The sequence below is a fragment of the Micropterus salmoides genome, unplaced genomic scaffold (assembly GCF_014851395.1).
Source record: "Micropterus salmoides isolate LMB-PRFRI ecotype aquatic unplaced genomic scaffold, ASM1485139v1 Ms_hic_scaffold_23, whole genome shotgun sequence".
Taxonomy (NCBI): domain Eukaryota; kingdom Metazoa; phylum Chordata; class Actinopteri; order Centrarchiformes; family Centrarchidae; genus Micropterus; species Micropterus salmoides.
In genome coordinates this window covers 12,003,242-12,021,867 of record NW_024041484.1, presented here as the reverse complement: position 1 = coordinate 12,021,867, position 18,626 = coordinate 12,003,242, and the positions used below count along the sequence as shown (strand labels likewise).

General features: G+C 40.6%; 1 protein-coding gene across 7 annotated transcripts in view; it reads left to right on the top strand.

The window, feature by feature from the left end:
• tfec (transcription factor EC) overlaps positions 1-15,341 on the top strand; it is a 45,306-nt gene extending 29,965 nt beyond the window's left edge. The window contains exons 1-8 of one of the 7 annotated variants that reach the window (XM_038739130.1): positions 2,912-3,188; positions 7,373-7,624; positions 8,409-8,510; positions 10,618-10,738; positions 11,666-11,722; positions 11,841-11,916; positions 12,816-12,963; positions 14,067-15,341. In XM_038739130.1, coding sequence (XP_038595058.1) covers positions 3,132-3,188; positions 7,373-7,624; positions 8,409-8,510; positions 10,618-10,738; positions 11,666-11,722; positions 11,841-11,916; positions 12,816-12,963; positions 14,067-14,549 — 1,296 coding nt within the window. In that variant the 5' untranslated portion in view covers positions 2,912-3,131 and the 3' untranslated portion in view covers positions 14,550-15,341. The other 6 variants (XM_038739132.1, XM_038739129.1, XM_038739127.1 and 3 more) reach the window with 6 other exon arrangements.
• The last annotated feature ends 3,285 nt before the right edge of the window (positions 15,342-18,626 follow it).

Here is an 18,626-nt window from a genome sequence, read left to right as displayed (position 1 = left end):
CAAAGATCTAAGACTTTCTCTATGTACACAAAAGGCCTATTTCTCTCAAATATTGTACACAAATCTGACAAAATCTGTGTTAGTGAGCACTTCTCATTTGCCGAGATAACCCATCCACCTCACAGGTGTGGCATATCAAGATGCTGATCAGACAACATGGGTTTGAACAGGTTTGCTTTTTGCTAGCCACAATAAAAGGCAACTAGAAAATGTGCCGTTCCATCACACAGCACAACGCCACAGATGTTGCAAGTTTTGAGGGAGCATGTAATTGGCATGCTGAGTGCAGGAATGTCCACCAGAGCTGTTGCGTTTATAATTTTGTTCAGTGTAAGCATGTGTGCAGAGCGTCTACAAACTCTCAGGTGTTCTTGTGAACAAGCTCCTTTTCACTGCTCACGGAGAATAATGTGCTCTAACGGATTTAGCTGCAAAAATTGTATAATTCCATTTTAACTAATTACATCTCCTCTGCACTGACAGTGAGGACAAGCTGCACTGCATCCTTCTCTTCATCTTTCTCCTCCTTCTCTCACTCAGCTTTCTGAAGTCTTTCAGTTGACTGAAACTGCTGAACTGTTATGTAAGGTTTGTTATTTGTAAAAATTGGAAGTAAATGAGTCAGTTACAATATAAAAATACTTTGTTAGTGTACTTATGTATGTTATTTAAAGTATGTGTTATCATGTGCATCACATATTTATGTTTTTAATAACATTAACATCATAGCATTTTTTTAAATAAAATTTTAGCACTGACCAAAAATTTAATTATAATAAAACACCAAAGAAATAATTTGCTTATTGAGTAGTCCACCAAACTATTCAGGAAATGTTGGGTCATTTTTCTTGTAAGAATTTCCTACTATTTTGTGTTCTACCAGCATAAACATGCTTGTGATTGCCGCAATCACAGCATCGATACTTAAGAACGGTAATGCTTTGCAGATGTATGATATAGGGATTACATTTAAAATCAAACGTAGGTCTTAAGAATATACCCAGTGTGTTTTGGTGAAAAATGTTAAATATAAAAATCCCGTTCACAATCAAGATTCCAATGTGTACCGAAGTCATATTCCGCATTTACTTTAAATAAGATTTCTAATAATTTTTCACACAACTGTCAAGGCAAGACCATTTTCATTAATTCAATATTTCATCAAGGTATCAAGCACACACGCTCTCACACATAGTTTCACGTGTAATCCAGTTAAAATGGCTGTAATATTTAATTCATATGAGAATCATTAAAAGTGCAGTGGTGCTGTGTCCATTATGCATTCCTTTTCTAGAAGGATAAAACAGTCCTCAGATGTGGGAGCTGCACTTTGAAGTGTTGTCTCAGAAGCAGGCTAACTCTTACAGGAAGTCCCTGATGTTTAAAACATGACATGTGGAGGGACTAACAAAGGTGAGCACCTGTGGCTTGCCCCAAGATGAGCCAAAAATGGCCAGCCAGGAATTTGGCTAGATCACATAGACTGTGCACACAAAACGGACATCTTGTAAACAAGAAGCAAACAAGTACACACGTGGGTAACGGTGACATTGTAAGAATACAAAACACAGTGATGTTCATGTAACAACAGACATATGGACACACTCTCACAAAGACGCAGCAGACATGAACAGCTGAGTGTGTGTGTCTTGTTGACCTTCTAATAGCAGCGAAATGATTCAGACACAGCAGCAAAAATAATGCACAACCATCCAGCTGACTGAGACTGTAATCATCTACTGGGTTATAACAAGAACTCCTCTTCTCAGAGATTATTGTACAGATTGCGATTTAATGAAATCATCCACCATGGACACGTGTGGGACAAATTGCAATTTAACAGCTGAGAGGAGACATTAGCTGATTGTGCATAACAGTGTTAAAATGATTCTTTAAAAATATAATCTCTACCAGCTTGATTTAACTGAATCATTGTGATTTGATTTGCCTTATTACATTCAATGTCCTCAATTGAAGTTCTGATGTGGTTATTAATGTGTATCAAAATATATAACACCCTCAGTTCCTGTTTGCAATAATCACTGAATCAACCGTGAGTATAAAACTGTGATTCTCAATTTTTCAGAACACAGGAGCATCCTGGATTTCACTTTGTGCTAAAAGGGACTAGGGAGTGATTAGGGACTCATTAACATTTGGCAATATTGTTGTTACACATTCATGCCAATAAAGCTAATTTGAATTTGAACATACTGTAGGTCAGGTAAATGCAGTCAAGTAGATGGTTGGATAGAAAACAGACAGTACTCTGTGTTAGCATTGTTAGCTGTAATACAGTGTTTTACAGATGACCATGGTGCAAGTAAAACAAAACTATAGTGATTTGTTTTGCTAACCATGGCAGGATTTTAAAGTTGGACTCCGCTTTCATGTGTTTAATATGTTTGTGGCTTCTGATTTGACTGATAGTTGGGAAAACAGGGAGGATTTGCAATGACCCTGGTCAGTTTTGCTGTGTCCAGGAATTCTCTGAGAGCCATTCTGGGAAGACCTGTATTGGCCTTTGTTGTGGCCTGACAGTGACTAAGACATGATAACAACTTTGTCTGAGTGTACATCTGTGGGTTTTAGCGTATTTGCACACAGATGACATTTTTGTGCGTTTCCCCAGTTGAATCTGTGACCGTAGTTTGATGGTTAAAGAGCCTTCCAAGGGAAGTGGGTGTCATGAAGATAACCTGGGAGAATGTGCTGAGCTGGGCTGGATGTACTGCAGGAAGGAAAGTGTGGTGATCCACAAGCAGGAACTCACATTCTGTCAACTTATTACACCCCTATCCACACACACACACACACACACACACACACCAACCCCCCCAACTGCCATCTGTATTTCTGCTTCTGTCAGGCCTTTCCCTGACCAAAAGCACACACGCGTACTAACACACATGCAGGAAACAGCCCGTGCAGCTCCCAAATAAGCTGATGTGTCATGCCTTCCTTTCCGATATTTCTGCAAAAGCTCAGGAAGGAGGCTGCAGCACCTCTCTTCTTCTTCCTCTTCTTCTCCTCCTGTCTCGGTGAGACACAGCTGTAGCTGTGACAGTTCTTGTTCTTCTGCACGAATTTGCAGCGCCCCTGTGGTGGGAGACGCTGCCACTCTGGGAGCCATGAGTCGTTGTTGTGTGGTCAAAGTGATCACCTTGACAGAGATCCAACTTCTACAGGTAGGGGGGAGCGACTCAACTACAGGCCAGGGAAAATTGGGACAAGATCAGATATAGAAAAGTGTATTTGTATAAGTATGTGTGTATTTGTTTGGGTTTGCATGCAAGAGAAAGTGTCTGTGCTTTGTAAAAGGCATGCACCTACAACCAGAAGAACCGAACAGCCACTGTGGAATGCAAACTTTGCGCTCAGTTTGCTATCCCAGTCTTATCTTCCCTCACATTTCACAATCTAGGCTATGTGGTTACAGCTATATACTGGTTAGCAGGCTCAGCACAAAAGACAGTATGCATGTCTGAGAAGGCTTTTTGTTCCACTTTCATCTTATGTTTGTTCAAGAATGGGAAAATATAATCATATTTAAAAGCATTGCTATTCTGCATTCACTAACTGTGTCAATATGTTGTAAAATACAGCATTTTGCAGAAATGAATCCAAACCTCCTACAAGGTTTTGTCCATAATTTGTACAGCTAGTTAATGTCACCATCACCCAGTGTTTCATAAGTTGCTGGATTTTTCTGAAGTGAAAGGAGAACTTGGGCAAGACTGAAACTGAGTTAAGCAAGAGCTTTTCATTTAGAAGAAACACCTGTGAGTTTGTCTGTTACAATGTACACTGTGAATGCAGCATTTCAGTGGGAATAAAGAAATACACCTTTTAACTCAGAGGTAAATCACAACACTATTAAACACATCTCATAAATAGAGGCTAAAGAAATCATGATTTGAAAGAATGCATTAAACTGTGCTTTGAGATTTAGCATTGAGTGTCCATGTGTTTGTAATCTTAAGTAGTGTTCTGATTTTTTAGTGGAGAATTTGTGATTTTAATAACAAACATATTTGGGAGTATATGTTCTGTAATGCAGGATACTGATCACTGATATTTTCATTTGAGGGCGAGAGAGATGTTATTAGAGCATTGCTGTGACATGCTTTCTGGTTGCAGTTATGTGCACTTGCTTGCATGAATCAGATACATATTCTATATAACAGCTGGAAAAACACACGTGATGTGGCTTACAGTTATTAAATCTTTATTTTAATGAAGATAATAAAGATAGGGAGATGCAGCTCATTTTCCTAATGACATGACATATCTCTTAACTGGATGCACCAAGCACAAACACAAACCATACAAATATTAGTTTACTATTCAGAAACTATGAAACATAATGAAGCAGACGTCTAAAATAAATTTAAGGGACATATTAAAATGTTGTTGCATCAAATAGTGGCCATATGCAAAACTATCAGGAGCTGTGTAGAAACCCCAAAATCTGATTATATCATTGATTCGTATTAGTGAATTGGGAATTTTAGCCAACATAGTTTTGCATGTCAGGAATATGTTTGCAAATGTGTATAAATGGAAAGTGAACCTGTGACCTCTTCTCTACCAGTAACCGCAAACACTGTCTCAGTTGTTGTAGCAGGTGCTAGTAGCTGTTTTGAGAAAGAGAAAAACTGAAGTGTCTAAAACACCAGATTAGTCACTACAATCCCAAACTTGAGCCTTGATTGATAAGATTCTTATCTCATTCCTATCCCATTTGTATGGCTGGCATTGATACTTTTCAGCATGTCTCCTTCACACATGCACAGGCCCGCCATTGTCAAGGTTGGCCTCGGTGACTGAAGCACCATTACCTCTCAAATCTAATCAGATTCCCTTAAGTGGATAACAAGCGTGTCTCCGGCATTTACAGTAGTGAGAAAGCTGAAGTAAAACCAGGACAAACCGCTGTCACACAAAGCAGATGTGGTGTTTAGCAGTCATGGCATCCCTCCTGCTATCCGTAGTGGAAAAAAATGTTGATTCGCTAACAACTGCCATCTTGTTTGGCTTGGAGAAGTCAGATAAGAGCTCTCAGTCTCTACTGACAAGTTGAGTATTGTGATGAGACGTTCTTAGCTTGGTGGATGAGTGGTGAATAAGGGCAACTAGTCTAGCTGACGAGGAGAATTTAAATCTGAGTTTTATTGTAAAGTCCAATTCCAAATTGCCACAGCTAGAAGTGAGTGTTGTGTTGGTAACCCATAAATAACTATAATTGTTGCTAAAAGTCTCAAAACATAATAGACTACTTGCTAGCGAGCAACTCATTTAATCAATTCCAGAAATTCTTTCTGTGAGACTTGAGAAGAAATGACACATTGTTTCTCATAAAAATATATATATATTAAAGTTGAAATCACAAGCGCTCTAAAGCACTGTTGCTCAATTGAGTTCCCTCAGGAGTTTTGTTGCTACAGCCTTATTTGATCTGGTATGATCAGTTGCTACCTTGACTTTACTTAACCAACGTTGGCTTGGTTCAGTAAAGTCAAGGTAAAGAGTGAGTTAGCTGACTTTATGATTCTTCTCCACTTGTGCTACTGTTACTGTGGCTACTGTTTAGCACTGACCATTATCCAGTAACTGTCACTAGCAGAAGTTACAGTTATAGTCTTGCTTTCGATGCTTTCATTCTCTGTAATTTTACTTCATAGATGACACTTGTTTTTGGGGTTATTGTAATGTTTTATTAAAGTGACCTTATTAATATGGGACCAGAGAGAAGAGAATGTATTTGTCTTCAATATCACATTACTTTTAACCAATCAGTTATTCATGTTAAGTAACATGGCATGGTCACCAAGTAAGCCTGCAAAAAGTACTAAACCAGCATTGTTGCTTATCTGACTTTCTTCTACTTCCAGTTGATTAGCAGAGGTCATAGAAAAAAGTATCCATGTAGTTATAAAAGTTATAAAGTACAGGCAAGCCCATAGAGCATGTTATTTTGACCAGTGAACAAAATAATTTAAAGAGGAAGTTCAAAAGAATCTGGATAAAAGAAACAGACAAAGTGACCATCTACAACTAACATGACTAACAGGATATTAAAACTGCTAACAATACATGTATTATTATTATTAAGTATACCTAAAAATACTCTACAGGCCATAAACTAATAACAGTGAGCTTCTTTGTTACTCCAGACCAGTAAGTGAACTAAATATTTTTATGTGAAATGTCCCGTCTGAAAATAGCCCTAGACCTACAGTAATAAAAACCTCAAAATAGCTTTATTGCAGTTATTGTTTGGGGACTGATAATACTAAACTGTCTACACTGAAACCAGTGAATGAATGGTTAAAAATGGCATTAGATGAGTTATTTAAAACCCCCATTGGGGAACAAGGGTCACTTGTGCTGCTACAACCCCTGGAGCAGGCAGCAGAGGGCATTGGGAGCTGACCACTGATTGGTCAGTCAGACAGAAAAGGGCGGTCCAAATGAATTAGTGATACACACTAAAGGCAGATATCCTGCAGTGATCAAACCATGGGTGATCTGACAGACCGGTGTTTGAAGTGATTATCATGCTACGCAACATAAAGGCTTACGCCCAGCTTTGGGCCTAATGAATTCACTTAGGGCCCTTTAGAAGACATTTGTAGGGGACTGGAAAGTTCAGACACTTACTGAGAAGTCAGCAGAAGAACAGGATAGCAGCAGTAGACCTGGATCCCTAAAGCTGACCTGCTGCTACACCAAAACAAGCCAGTCTGAAGATTATCTGCTCTTCTGAGAATGCCACACTTAAGTGACTGCAGTTACTACATGATGCTGGACGCAACCAGAGCTTCAAATGTAAGAAACTGACATATATTGAAATTAAGTAAATTCTGAATTACTTGGTAAAATGTATTGTTAAACAGTGTTATCATGTTTTCAGATGTAACACATGTGTAAGGCTTTTATGGTTTGGCTATGTTGGTTGCTGGCTAGTATTGTAGATTAATAGAAAATTACACAAAATTATACATTTTGTTTGTCAATTTAAGATAATTTCACTGGAAAAGGCGTTTACTCTATTGACCACATTTTTCAGTCAGGAGCTGGTACAAAATTTACGGAATATGACAATAATTGTGAATGAGTAATAATTCTCTTAAAGACAAGTTCTAAAAACACAGTATTGCTGTTAATCTGTAAATTTGCTCTGCACAAGTGACTAATAATGGGAAAAGTCTGACTCTCAACTTTGTGCGTTGTCACAAAGCCGGCAGCTCTTGTGCTTAGTCAGCGCTGTTTCAGTGGTGCGAGAAACAATGTGCACTCTCCAACCCCGTGAACCTATTTTCTATTCAGTCGGCTAACTGAACATGTGTATGATCTGTGTTTGCTGCAGGTACACAGCCACCTGGAGAACTCCAAGTTCCACCTCCACCAGACCCAGAATCAGCAGGTCAAGCAGTACCTGACACTGGGCTCCAAGCTGGCCTCTTCGGCCGGGCAGGGCCACACCATTCCGCATCCACACACCCCTGGCCAGCTGGCCACCGTGCCGGTCATGAGGAACGGACACATGCCCTCTGTCAGCGACAGCAGTAACCCCAACAGCCCCGTTACCCTGCTCACTATGGCCAATCACGACAGCGAGGTGAGTGAAAAAGAAAGTGTCTAAATCTGAATTATGATGTCGCTGAATTTATGGAACTGAAATTGAAATAAAATCAAAATGTGCCTAACGGTGACTGGAAAACAGTGACATTGCAACAAAAACTTTGAACCACAAACTGGGTCACATACGGACGAACTGTGGGTCATAATTTTTGTAGATTTTGCAATGTTCTTGACACGTTTTCCTGTCTACACCCCACATTCCTGTCAAAAGCAATATTTTGTTCTTTGTTCATCTGTTACGCCATCTGTAAGATTTGCATCTTAGTCCCTCTATATTCTGTCATTAGGAGAGATAAATCATGGCGGAAAGTTTGTTTGGATAGACAGTTAACATGTAATATAATTCACAAGTAACAGTAACCTGTAAAATGTCTATCTGGATTGGGTTTGAACCTCAGAGAGTGGTTCCAACTAATTATCTAAACAAAGTGATGCCATTATTGATCTCCCTCTCTCTCTGATGTGTTCATCAATAACTTCAGACATGCAGTCTCTGATGAGAGAACCCTTTCAAAGGAGGAAACTAGTTTGATAACAGATGTATGTTTCTCCCGCCAACACTGCTAACTAATTTATGTGACGTGGCGGTGGAGAGCTTGTCTGTTATTGGATTAGTCTCTGCACAGTCCCTCCCCTTTTCTCGTTTTTATTTTGGTTTGAATGTTGAGATTTCAAAAGAACAGACGTGGACAGTATTGAAATTCTTGTACAAACTTCATCAGTCTGTCCATGAGTACACTGAAATTACTGTTTTCTTTTAGTTTCCAATGGATGAAGTTATTGATGACCTAATTAGTCTTGAATCCGGTTTCAATGATGGAGGCTTGGATTGCATGGAGCCTAACATGATAATGCAAAGCAATGTAAGTATGAGACACATTAACTATTGCTCTAACAGCTGTAACTAACACTGTTTAAAATGCAGACAGACAACAGTTTGAAGGTCTTTTGTATTGATTTCTGCAACATATCCTTTGTTTGTTAAGCTGTTCACATTATTGAAGTTAGGTTTATGTCAAGTTAAGTTCCCTTAGGAATGACCTCTCTTTTATGTTGAATGGGGACTTGAAAGTGGGGTTCCTTCACCCAGATGTGTAGGTGCAAGCTTGACTTGCTTGGGAAAAAGGGGACCTGTCTTGGTTTGAGGTCAGCTTAAGTCTAGAGATGAGTCAAAGTTCATTGGGGCTTAGCAACATTTCTCACATTACTCAAGAAGATCAACAATACAGATTAAATTAAAAAAGAGTGATGTTTATGGATATATACGTAACGACAACATCATAAAAGAAGCTACATTTCAAAGGTCCATTCTTGGGAAGACGACTGACTAGAAATGAAAAACTCTGAGCAAAACTCTCGGACAAGGGGTCCATTTGGACCGGAGAACATAGCAACACCTGAACCAAATGCAGAGAGAGCTTATGAGATGGGAACACTGGGAATCTGGCCTAAATCCTTAAATACAGAGGGAGCCAGATGGACAGACAAAGAATCATACATGCAGATAAAGTGACACGGAGCAAAACATTACAGATACTGTGACAAAGAAGGAATGAGAGGGGGGAGGAAAAGGCGTGAGGGGATAGGAGGAGGGATGGGACAGCAAATAGGTTGCAAATGAGGACAGAAGCACGACAGAGGAGCGAGAAGGGATTTTTTTTGTTGTCGGAGAGAGTTACTGAGCCATTGGATTGGGCTAATGCATACACTCCCCATGGGCTTGTTCAGAAATGATACCATGCTTAAATGGATCAATTCATCCTAATTAGTCATACAGTACGATACATCACATCGTTTCGCCGTGTCAACACATCCTAGAACACAGACGGGAGAGGGATTGAAGTGATTACAATAGGAGTAGTAGGGGAATTGTTGCAATCTTTCACTTTGATAAGCACTTTTGTCCTCCCCTCCTCCTCTTCTCCAGTGTTGGTGAGATAATGGGAAAAAAACGCACATGCAAACCAAACCGAACGCAGATATCTGAAATGTCTGCAGTTTCTTCTGTTTTGTTTTTTCTGTTTTTTTTCTCTTGCTTTCCATTCCTTCCCATCTCTTGACTTGACATGCAGCCTTATCACATTCCCCAGTCTAGTAGTTAGATTTGACACACATCGTGGATAAAATTGGCTGCGCGCATCTTGGAATGCATGGTGGCTTCTGTAGCATTTTCCCATTAATGCACAAATGCGAATTAGACACACATGTGTGTCGGCACGCTAAATCTTGACATCTCCCCAGTCCGTGAAAAGATGTCTTATCGCTGAACTGATGTATGCTTTCCCAGACAAGAAGAGACCCGTAGGAAAACAGTTTTGCCTCTGTTCAAGCAGTTGACCTAGCTAGCCTTTTCATCTAATGGGATGCTATTTTCAACACAGAGCACATCTCTGTGTTGGGAGTACTCTCAAGCGGAGGGGTTTTGAAAATGGTGGCATTTTCACAACCCAGATCAAGGCACTACGTCTGGTCAAAGCAAACCTCAGAGGGCTGCAAGCCTGGGTTAGAGGTCGGGGCTAGATGGAGTAGCCTACAGCTGAAGGATGGAAACACTTTATTGACCTGGGTGACCAATGTTCACTTCTTGTTAAGTAGTTTTTACTCTTTGTGCTAAAACATGAGCAGGCAATCTGAATATGACAACAATTCATGGTCACAGCAGTGGATTTGCCCTGTCCTGCTGAGGGGAGACTATGTGGATACTACAACTCCCTGCCGCGTAGTCCAAAGCCAGAGGCCTGGAGGCTGACAACCTTCTTTGCTAGGCTCTGAACACTCCACCTGCCTCTTGTCATTTTCGTCAATGCTAAACAAAGTCCCACAGCAGCTAAAAACAACTATTTGTGTTGTGGTTTTTGTTGAAAGTGTGAAAGGCATGTGTTTATATGCGTGTGAAATGCAAATGAGTTTGCCTGCTTCCCCTGTCACTGACCCTTTCACTTTCTTTCTCTCCCTCTCTCCCCTTCCTAGGTGTCCCTCAGTGGCAGCATGCTGGACGTCTATGGGGGTGAACAAGGTATGAACGCCCCTAATGGTGGAATGAGTCCCACATCTAACCCCACAAAGCTCACTGTAAAAAGGGAATACACAGGTATGGACTCATACCATAGCATTTGATCAAACAACTAACCAATTATTATATGCTCACATTGCTGTAAGTTAAGTTAAAATCACAAAAAAATCTGGCTGTCAGATAAAAGACATTTTAGGGAATTAAAACAAAAAATATTGCATATTAAGCAAAAATGAATTAATTAAGCTCTGGGTGGGTGCTAGAAAGAACAGAGTGGACCTGCTTTAGCTAAAAAAGGCAACATGCTGGTGGTTCCATTAATAGGCCGTAGAAACGTGTAGACTTTTCGTCACAGTGCAAAAAAAGAAAACAAACAGAGGGCCCTTTAAGACGTTTCTTATTAATGTCATGCATCAAGCAAATAAGCCTAATTGATTTAGGAAATTAAAAGGATGCCTGAAGAACCCTTCACTCTCAACGGGCTGTTTTATTTGAGTGTGGGCGGAGAGGACAATGGGTTGAGTTTAAATTGTCTTGATTGAATCAACAGAGACAAATTGGGAAATCCAATCTCAGGTCCCCAATTATGTAATTTGGAAGAATGTGAATACGAATATGGATGCACTGGCATTTTTGTCCCTCTGCAAGACAGATTAGTGAATTTGCTAAACTGTCTTAATTACAGAGTTTAAATAGTTTAAGTGATCACCATTTTCTTTTCCACAATGGGCTTCAGACATGCTGGAGGGGATCAATTGGGCTCTGTGTGTGCGCGTGTGTGTGTGTGTGTGTGTTTGTGTCTGTAGGTCAAACTTGGTGTGGTGTGGATGCACGGAAACTACACATTCTGGCTGACCCCAGCACTGAACTCCCTCAAAATAACTGATTGTATGCCTCCTGACTGGGCCTTTTGTGCCGTTTTGTGTTCGTTGTCTTTCAGTTTCAAAATTGGTGTGCGTTGCTAATCAATTCGTTCCCTCTCTGTGATTTATTGTTTTTGTACAGAACACGACACAAGGGTGATGGCCAAAGAGAGACAGAAAAAGGACAACCATAATTTGAGTAAGTGTCTCCCGCTTCCTCTCAACTCGCTCACAGTTTATTATGTAAAATTTGTTTTTTAGCATGGCAGCTGACAGTGCCCTAATCATCTCTCTCTTTCTTTTTTGTTCTTGTTTAGTTGAAAGAAGGCGAAGATACAACATCAACTACAGGATTAAGGAACTGGGGACACTAATACCAAAGTCAAATGACCCGTAAGTTGCAACATCTAAATGTATTTATTGAAACAATGCTACTGAAGTGACTGCAAGACCTTGCCTGATGGCGAAGCATATTCAATTCGAAGCACAAAGACACTCTACGCGTTGTTCACTGAATTCAAATGAGTACTCAAGCGCATTTTAGTCATATTTCAAGGGTGCACTTGAACTTCCATTGAAGTCGACGTTCCAAGAGCTGTACATCTTCTCGCTGGGTCCCGGCAGTTCAGCTCAAAGCATGAATGATGAGGAAAGGGTCAAATGCAAAGAAGCAGGCCACACCATTTGAATCAAAGTTTGAAGCACAATTGGAACATAGCGATGGAGTATGGAGCGGAATCAAAATCCACCGGCCATCTTATGCAATTGAACTTTGCTTCAAATTTAAATGGAAGGTTAGCGTTGTCGTCGTGCCATTAACACGAGATAAAAGAGATTATTAGTGCTGATCAGACCAACGTCTCACTCGTGTGGAAAAGGACAATTTTACTACAGCTCCCCTTTCCTTTTAAAAAAAGTAATAATATCTGCAAAAAGAATGACTTGCACTCTTGCACCTCAAGCCCCCCCCCCCAGTCTTCCTACTTAGCTCATTTTCCCTCACCTATTTTTACTTGAGGATTAATTTTACCGAACAAGAAGGTACGAGAATGGACTTTCCACATAGCTACTTAACTATTCTATTAAAATTCCCATTCAGTGTCCCCATGTAATGTCCAAGGATGAATAATTGCCCCATGTAAATCACCATTTCTTATTCATATCATAAAAGAGGAAAAAACCTCTGTGTTAAAACTTTTCCCCCCATTTTTAATTTTTTTTGCAGAGGATATTCTGCCAACATCAGGGGGTTCTGTGTAAAAGGTTATCTTTAACATTTCTTCTGTCTGCAGTGACATGCGCTGGAACAAAGGCACTATCCTGAAGGCCTCGGTGGAGTACATAAGGTGGCTGCAGAAGGAGCAGCAGCACGCTCGGGAGCTGGAGAGCCGTCAGAAGAAGCTGGAGCAAGCAAATAGGAGACTGCTTCTGAGGATCCAGGTAACAAAATATAACAGTCTAAATGTGTTTGATTTGTGTCTGTGGTATACATGGTGATAAAACACTGATAGATGGCAATACTACTGACAGAAAAGGAGACTAAAGTAGAGTAAAGTATACAGCCTTAGACTTGTCTTCCCACGTTGCTCTAACACAAAACCAGTGTTCCTCCTAATAAATTTTAACGCACTCCTTAAAGCTCGGCCAATCAACTCACTAATGTCCCTTTAATGTTTTGGCACCTAGCCCCAGTGCAGGATCCAAGTAAACCCTTATTTTCACATTGCTGATTTATTTAAAAAACTACCTCTTTCATACATTATGCCAAAGATCGGTTTGATAAAGACAGAGGGCTCACCTCTGCTAATTTCCACTTCCAAAGCTTTACGACTCTACAACATAAACTAATTTCCACCTCGAAAGCTTTACGACACTATAACGTAAACTAATTTCCACCTTAAAAGCTTTACGACCCAAAAACCATAACTACCCACCCCCCTAACCCACTGTTGCTTACACTCCCCCCTATCTCTGATCTAATCTCAAGGCTCCCTGCCAGTTTACCTGATGAATGTCAAATAAGCCCAGGTCTTTCAGTGTAAAAAACACCCAAATCAGAAATAGATGATGAGCACAAACAGCACACGTAGATTGTGGCTTATCAGAGTTTACGCCAATGATGGGAAGAACACACAATCTGGTATTTTCTTCAAATATGACAAAACTATCCAGGAAACTCTGACCACCACTGATGATAAAAGGATAGTGAACAAAGGTCAAGCAGGGCTTTGTGATGACATGATCAGTGATTAGTGCCGATCATATACACTGTGAAAAGAGTGCGTGTGGGAGAAGACAGTGTCAACACCCACACTCCCCAAGTACAGTTCACTCAATTAATGTCAGTATGTGAAAAAGGTGTGGTGGCGATTGTTGTTCCGTGGTAAATCCACTCATATCTGAGGAAATATTCACACATTTTTAGGTATCTAATCAGATCTTATCTAGGCTAACACACAATGCGTGTCATAGTAATTTTCTCAACAACACTTTAGAAGCAGATACCATCTTTAACTCATGGTTTCTTTTCTGTTGTTTTCCAGGAGCTTGAGATCCAGGCACGAGCACATGGCCTCCCAAACATGGCTACAGCCTTGGGGACAACTGAACTATCCACCCATCTCCTCAAACAACAACAACAGCAGCAGCAGCAACAGCAGCAGCAGCAGTCATCTCCCCAGACCCAGCAACCCCAGCAGCCGCCCCTCTACCAAGAAGATCCCAACAGCGACTACCTGCAAAGGATAGCCGTGGTGGCCGGTGTGCCGTCCATCCCCACTGCCAGCGGGCCGCAGGACCACATTGGTGCAGACGGCTGCACCACATTCTCCGACCCGCTGTCCCACTTCACAGACTTCTTCAGCGCTACCCTCAAGGAGGAGCATCGGCTGGACGAAATTCTGATGGATGACCCACTATCGCCCTTTGGCACCGACCCCCTCCTCTCAGCCAGCTCACCTGGAGCCGCATCCAAGGACAGCAGCCGCAGGAGCAGCTTCAGCTCTGCTGAGGGTGACGACCTATAAGGATGCCCTCTTCAGCTACACACTCTTGTTATCTCCTCATGACAATACAGTTGTAAACCCCACTGGTAAAGGACATACACAGAGCCTTTGAAAGACTGATGGCGCAACTTGCAGGGTTGCAAATAATTTAAATGACTTACACACCTGACAGTGCCCCCTCAAAGTGCCACCTGTACATAGAGTGTGTAGTTTGATCAGGTGGGTGTTCGAGCTGGAATGGCCCAAAAGCTTGCATTCTCCAGAGCTCAGCGGGATCAGGAAGAGCTCGTGGACCTCCTGCTTCTCCACCTGCTCTTTTTCACTTTTCTATAGACAATCAATATGTTTTGCGGCCTCCCGGACAGAGCAGAAACAGACCTGCAAGAAAAAGGGAGACATTTATCAGCGTTTAAGTACATTATGTATATGACCACTGTTGTTCTACTGTTGTTTTGTTGTTTTATGGGGGGGGGGGGGTGTAAACACTGTGGTAGCTTTACACTGCAACGTATGCAAAATAATCACTGAAAACCTGCCAAAGCTGTCCTTTTTTTACTACTTCACAAAAGGATGTGAGGATGCGTGCCTTATTCAGACTCTCATTTTTGTCTTTAAAAAGATGAACATGTAACTGATATACTCACCGCAATGCCTAACATGTTGTTTGTCTTGTTTATGTATTTATATGTTTTAATCCATGTATTCATAAAAAATATATATATATATATTATTATTATTATCTAACATGTTACCTTTTTTATTCTTAGTAGGGGTGGGACAAATATAATAAACCCCTTTTTTTGATATACCCGATTTTGGCTTCTTGTTGTCATCTCGCAGAAATCATTCAACAAAATACTACTACAATACTACTTTAACTACAGTATATAAACTCTACATTTCTAGAATTCTAAATGCCAATGTCATACTTTTCACTTTTAATTACAGACATATGTTTCTATGACAAAATACCTGAATTTAGCATACCTTTGTACACCAATTGAGTACAAATCAGAAATCACACACTCATCACTCTGCTCTGTTGTTAAGTGTACAGGAAGCTCAACACATCGGAGAACATCAGAGAAGATACAAAGTGACCAGTGGTAAACTGAGTGCAAAATGATCCAGCTGGACAACAACAGGGCTAAGAGTGAACAAAGCCTGAAAAGTTTCATCAAGGAAGCTAAAGGGCTGGCTTATAAGGTGGCTGATTGGCAATGAGTGGCAGAAAGGAGGAGAGGAGGGAATTTAGATAATAAAGACAAGTAGAGGAGGAGTAATAATTCTGATGAGCCTACTGTGAGCTGATGAGCCCTTGAGGATGAATAATGGTGAGGAGTAAAAAGTTGCTATGAGAGCTTCTAGCTGAGAGTTAAGAAAGTTTGAGGTTGGCAGGATGAAGAGATGTCTCCTTTTCATACTTTGACCTTATTATGATCACAAATCTTACTGTTTTGTGTAGTTGTATCACTCACAAATCATTCATCAACATGCAGTTTTCCAATCTTAAAGTCATGCATTAATAATGCAACAAACAGACCCGTCTAAGAAAAAAGAAAAAAAACAACATGCCAATACTTCCCAAATGGATTTCTCATCAAAGCCTCCCTGAATTAATGTTTTAGAGTGTTATTAGTGTGTGTTTCTCTGTAATGAAATCGAAACATTTCTTCGCTCGCATCTCCTCTTTAGCCGCAAATAAGACTGAACCAATCAATCATCACGGACTACAGCCACTCCAACTACAAAGTGGTGAGTGAGTGATGTTTACGGGTAATTGGCCAAAGCAGTTATGGAAGGTAAATATAGATTTTCATTATGCTAAAAAAAACATGAAGCATATCTAAGAAAGAGTCAGCATGACTGAAATTTCAAAAGGCTCAATTTACATTTAGATTTTCGATGATTTTTTCCCCTCCTTTCTCGTCTTACCAAACTTGGGGAAAATACACAAATCCAATTAGTGTAGTGCAGGAATTGATGAAAGTCAAAGTCAGGGGTAGAATAATATAATATAATAATGAATATGCTTTATCTTCATGAAAGTACTGACAGAAAATAAAAGAGAAACAATAATACATATACACATTCACACAACTCTCAATAGACAAACCATTATACCCTGGAAAAGAAAAGTCAGATTAAACTTCCTAATGAATTCATTTCTCTCCATATCAAAGGCTATCATGGACAAAGTTCAAGATCAGTTTTGTGCAGGCTTCAAAAGGAAATGTGGTCGGATGAGGCAATGGTGACATCAGAACAAGCCACTTTTTATTTTGGAATATCACAGTTCATCAACCCACAGCTCAGAGACTCATAGGAAGTGATTTGAAAGTGTCTACAGTGAACCGAGAAAACAGCGCAGATGTCCGATAACGCATGTCGGATATGCATGTTGGATAATGTCGGAGACATTAGCTGCTTATGTTAAGAGGAAAACATACATTTGAACATGTAAAACTAAATATGGGAATGGTTGTAATCCCACAAGCCTCCCCATTTCTCTCTCTTGCTTCCTTTCTAGCTGGTTAGATTATATTTGCCAGAAACTGTACCCCTTGTAAAATAATCTTTCCATTCCTTTTTGTGTTACAACTGCATGCACAGCAAAATGGTATCCCTCAAAGAATTACCTCACTCTCAGGATGAAAGGGCTGCTGCTGTGGCATATTTCAAACAGCAGGTGGCAGCAAATGTCTGTGTTTTGTCATAGCACTGTGAAGTATGCAGATAAAAAGAAACCCACGGCAGGAGTGTGGTAAAAACAGAGCATTTTTTTTGTGGTGGATTACTTAAAAAGCCAATGAAATAAAATTAATTTTAGTGTATAACCATAGTTGGTAAACAGTACTTTCACATATGGAATAGTGCCTTGGCAGAATATGCTTAAGACCATGGTACTACCTATACTTCCCAGTATAAACTGACAAATCTAAAGAAGGCAAGTGATGTCGTGAACCTCACAGTGGAGTCGTTCTGTCACCAAAACAACGTTGTCAGACCTCCTGCCACCCACCAACACTGACACCACCACTGAGCAGGAGAAGCTGTCACCTGTGCAGATGCCACAGCTGCCAGCGTGCTACAATGCACTCACCTGTCGAGCCTGCCATTGGCAACTCTTAATCACCTCCCGCTGAGGTGACTCACTTTGGAGCACGGCAAACACACACACGCAAGCGCACGGCCGAACACACTTGTGCACACAAACAAGCCTAATCAAATGTGCTTGTGTGCAAACACAAATGTGCACACGCAAGCCCGAACACACACACACACATGCTACACACACACATACACTGGTGTGTATCTCATTGCACCTCGTTGCCACACAAACGAGGAAGCTAAGGGAAAAAAATAACCACCTAAAAGCCCTCATCAGGATCTGGACTGTGACAAGACTTGTGCACAAATTAGGTGAAATTTGAGTGGGAATAACAATATGACAGCCGGCAGTGAGGCACCAAACATCAAGTGTCATATCTATTTTCAGCCATGACTCAGAGCTGTGTGACAAACAATACCATGCTGCTTCTCAATCAGTCAGTCCGTCTACTGGAAATGTGGCAAACTAGGCCCTGGATGAGTTTTCCCCTTCAGGAAAAATAAGAAATGATCTGAGGTTAAGTTAAAGGTCAAAGTTAAAGGTGAAATTCTAAAACTTACCCAAAATGATTACATTTAATGATTAGCAACGAATATGGTCTCTCAAGTGCACCACAGTAATTCATCTCATGATTCTGTAGGGCATTAGCCTCCATGCTGCTTCTATTAAAAACCACACCCTGACCAGTGCTTGACAAACTCCCACGTCACTAGACTAGCAAGGCCCCACGTGCATTAACGATGGAACACGAGAGAGATGAAAAAATAAAAGTGGCTGGGCCTTCTCGAGATGCTATAAAATTAATGCGATTTCCAGAGTTTTTATGAATCGAGCCAGATGCCAAATACATAACTTCAAACAAATTGACTTCCAATTACTGGTGCGGCGCACCACTTCCAGATGTGCAACAGATGGGACCGGGGCGACCAAAGGTGTCTCAACCCGCGCTTTGTGTTATTTTGCAATAAAACGGCAGTACAGTTGTA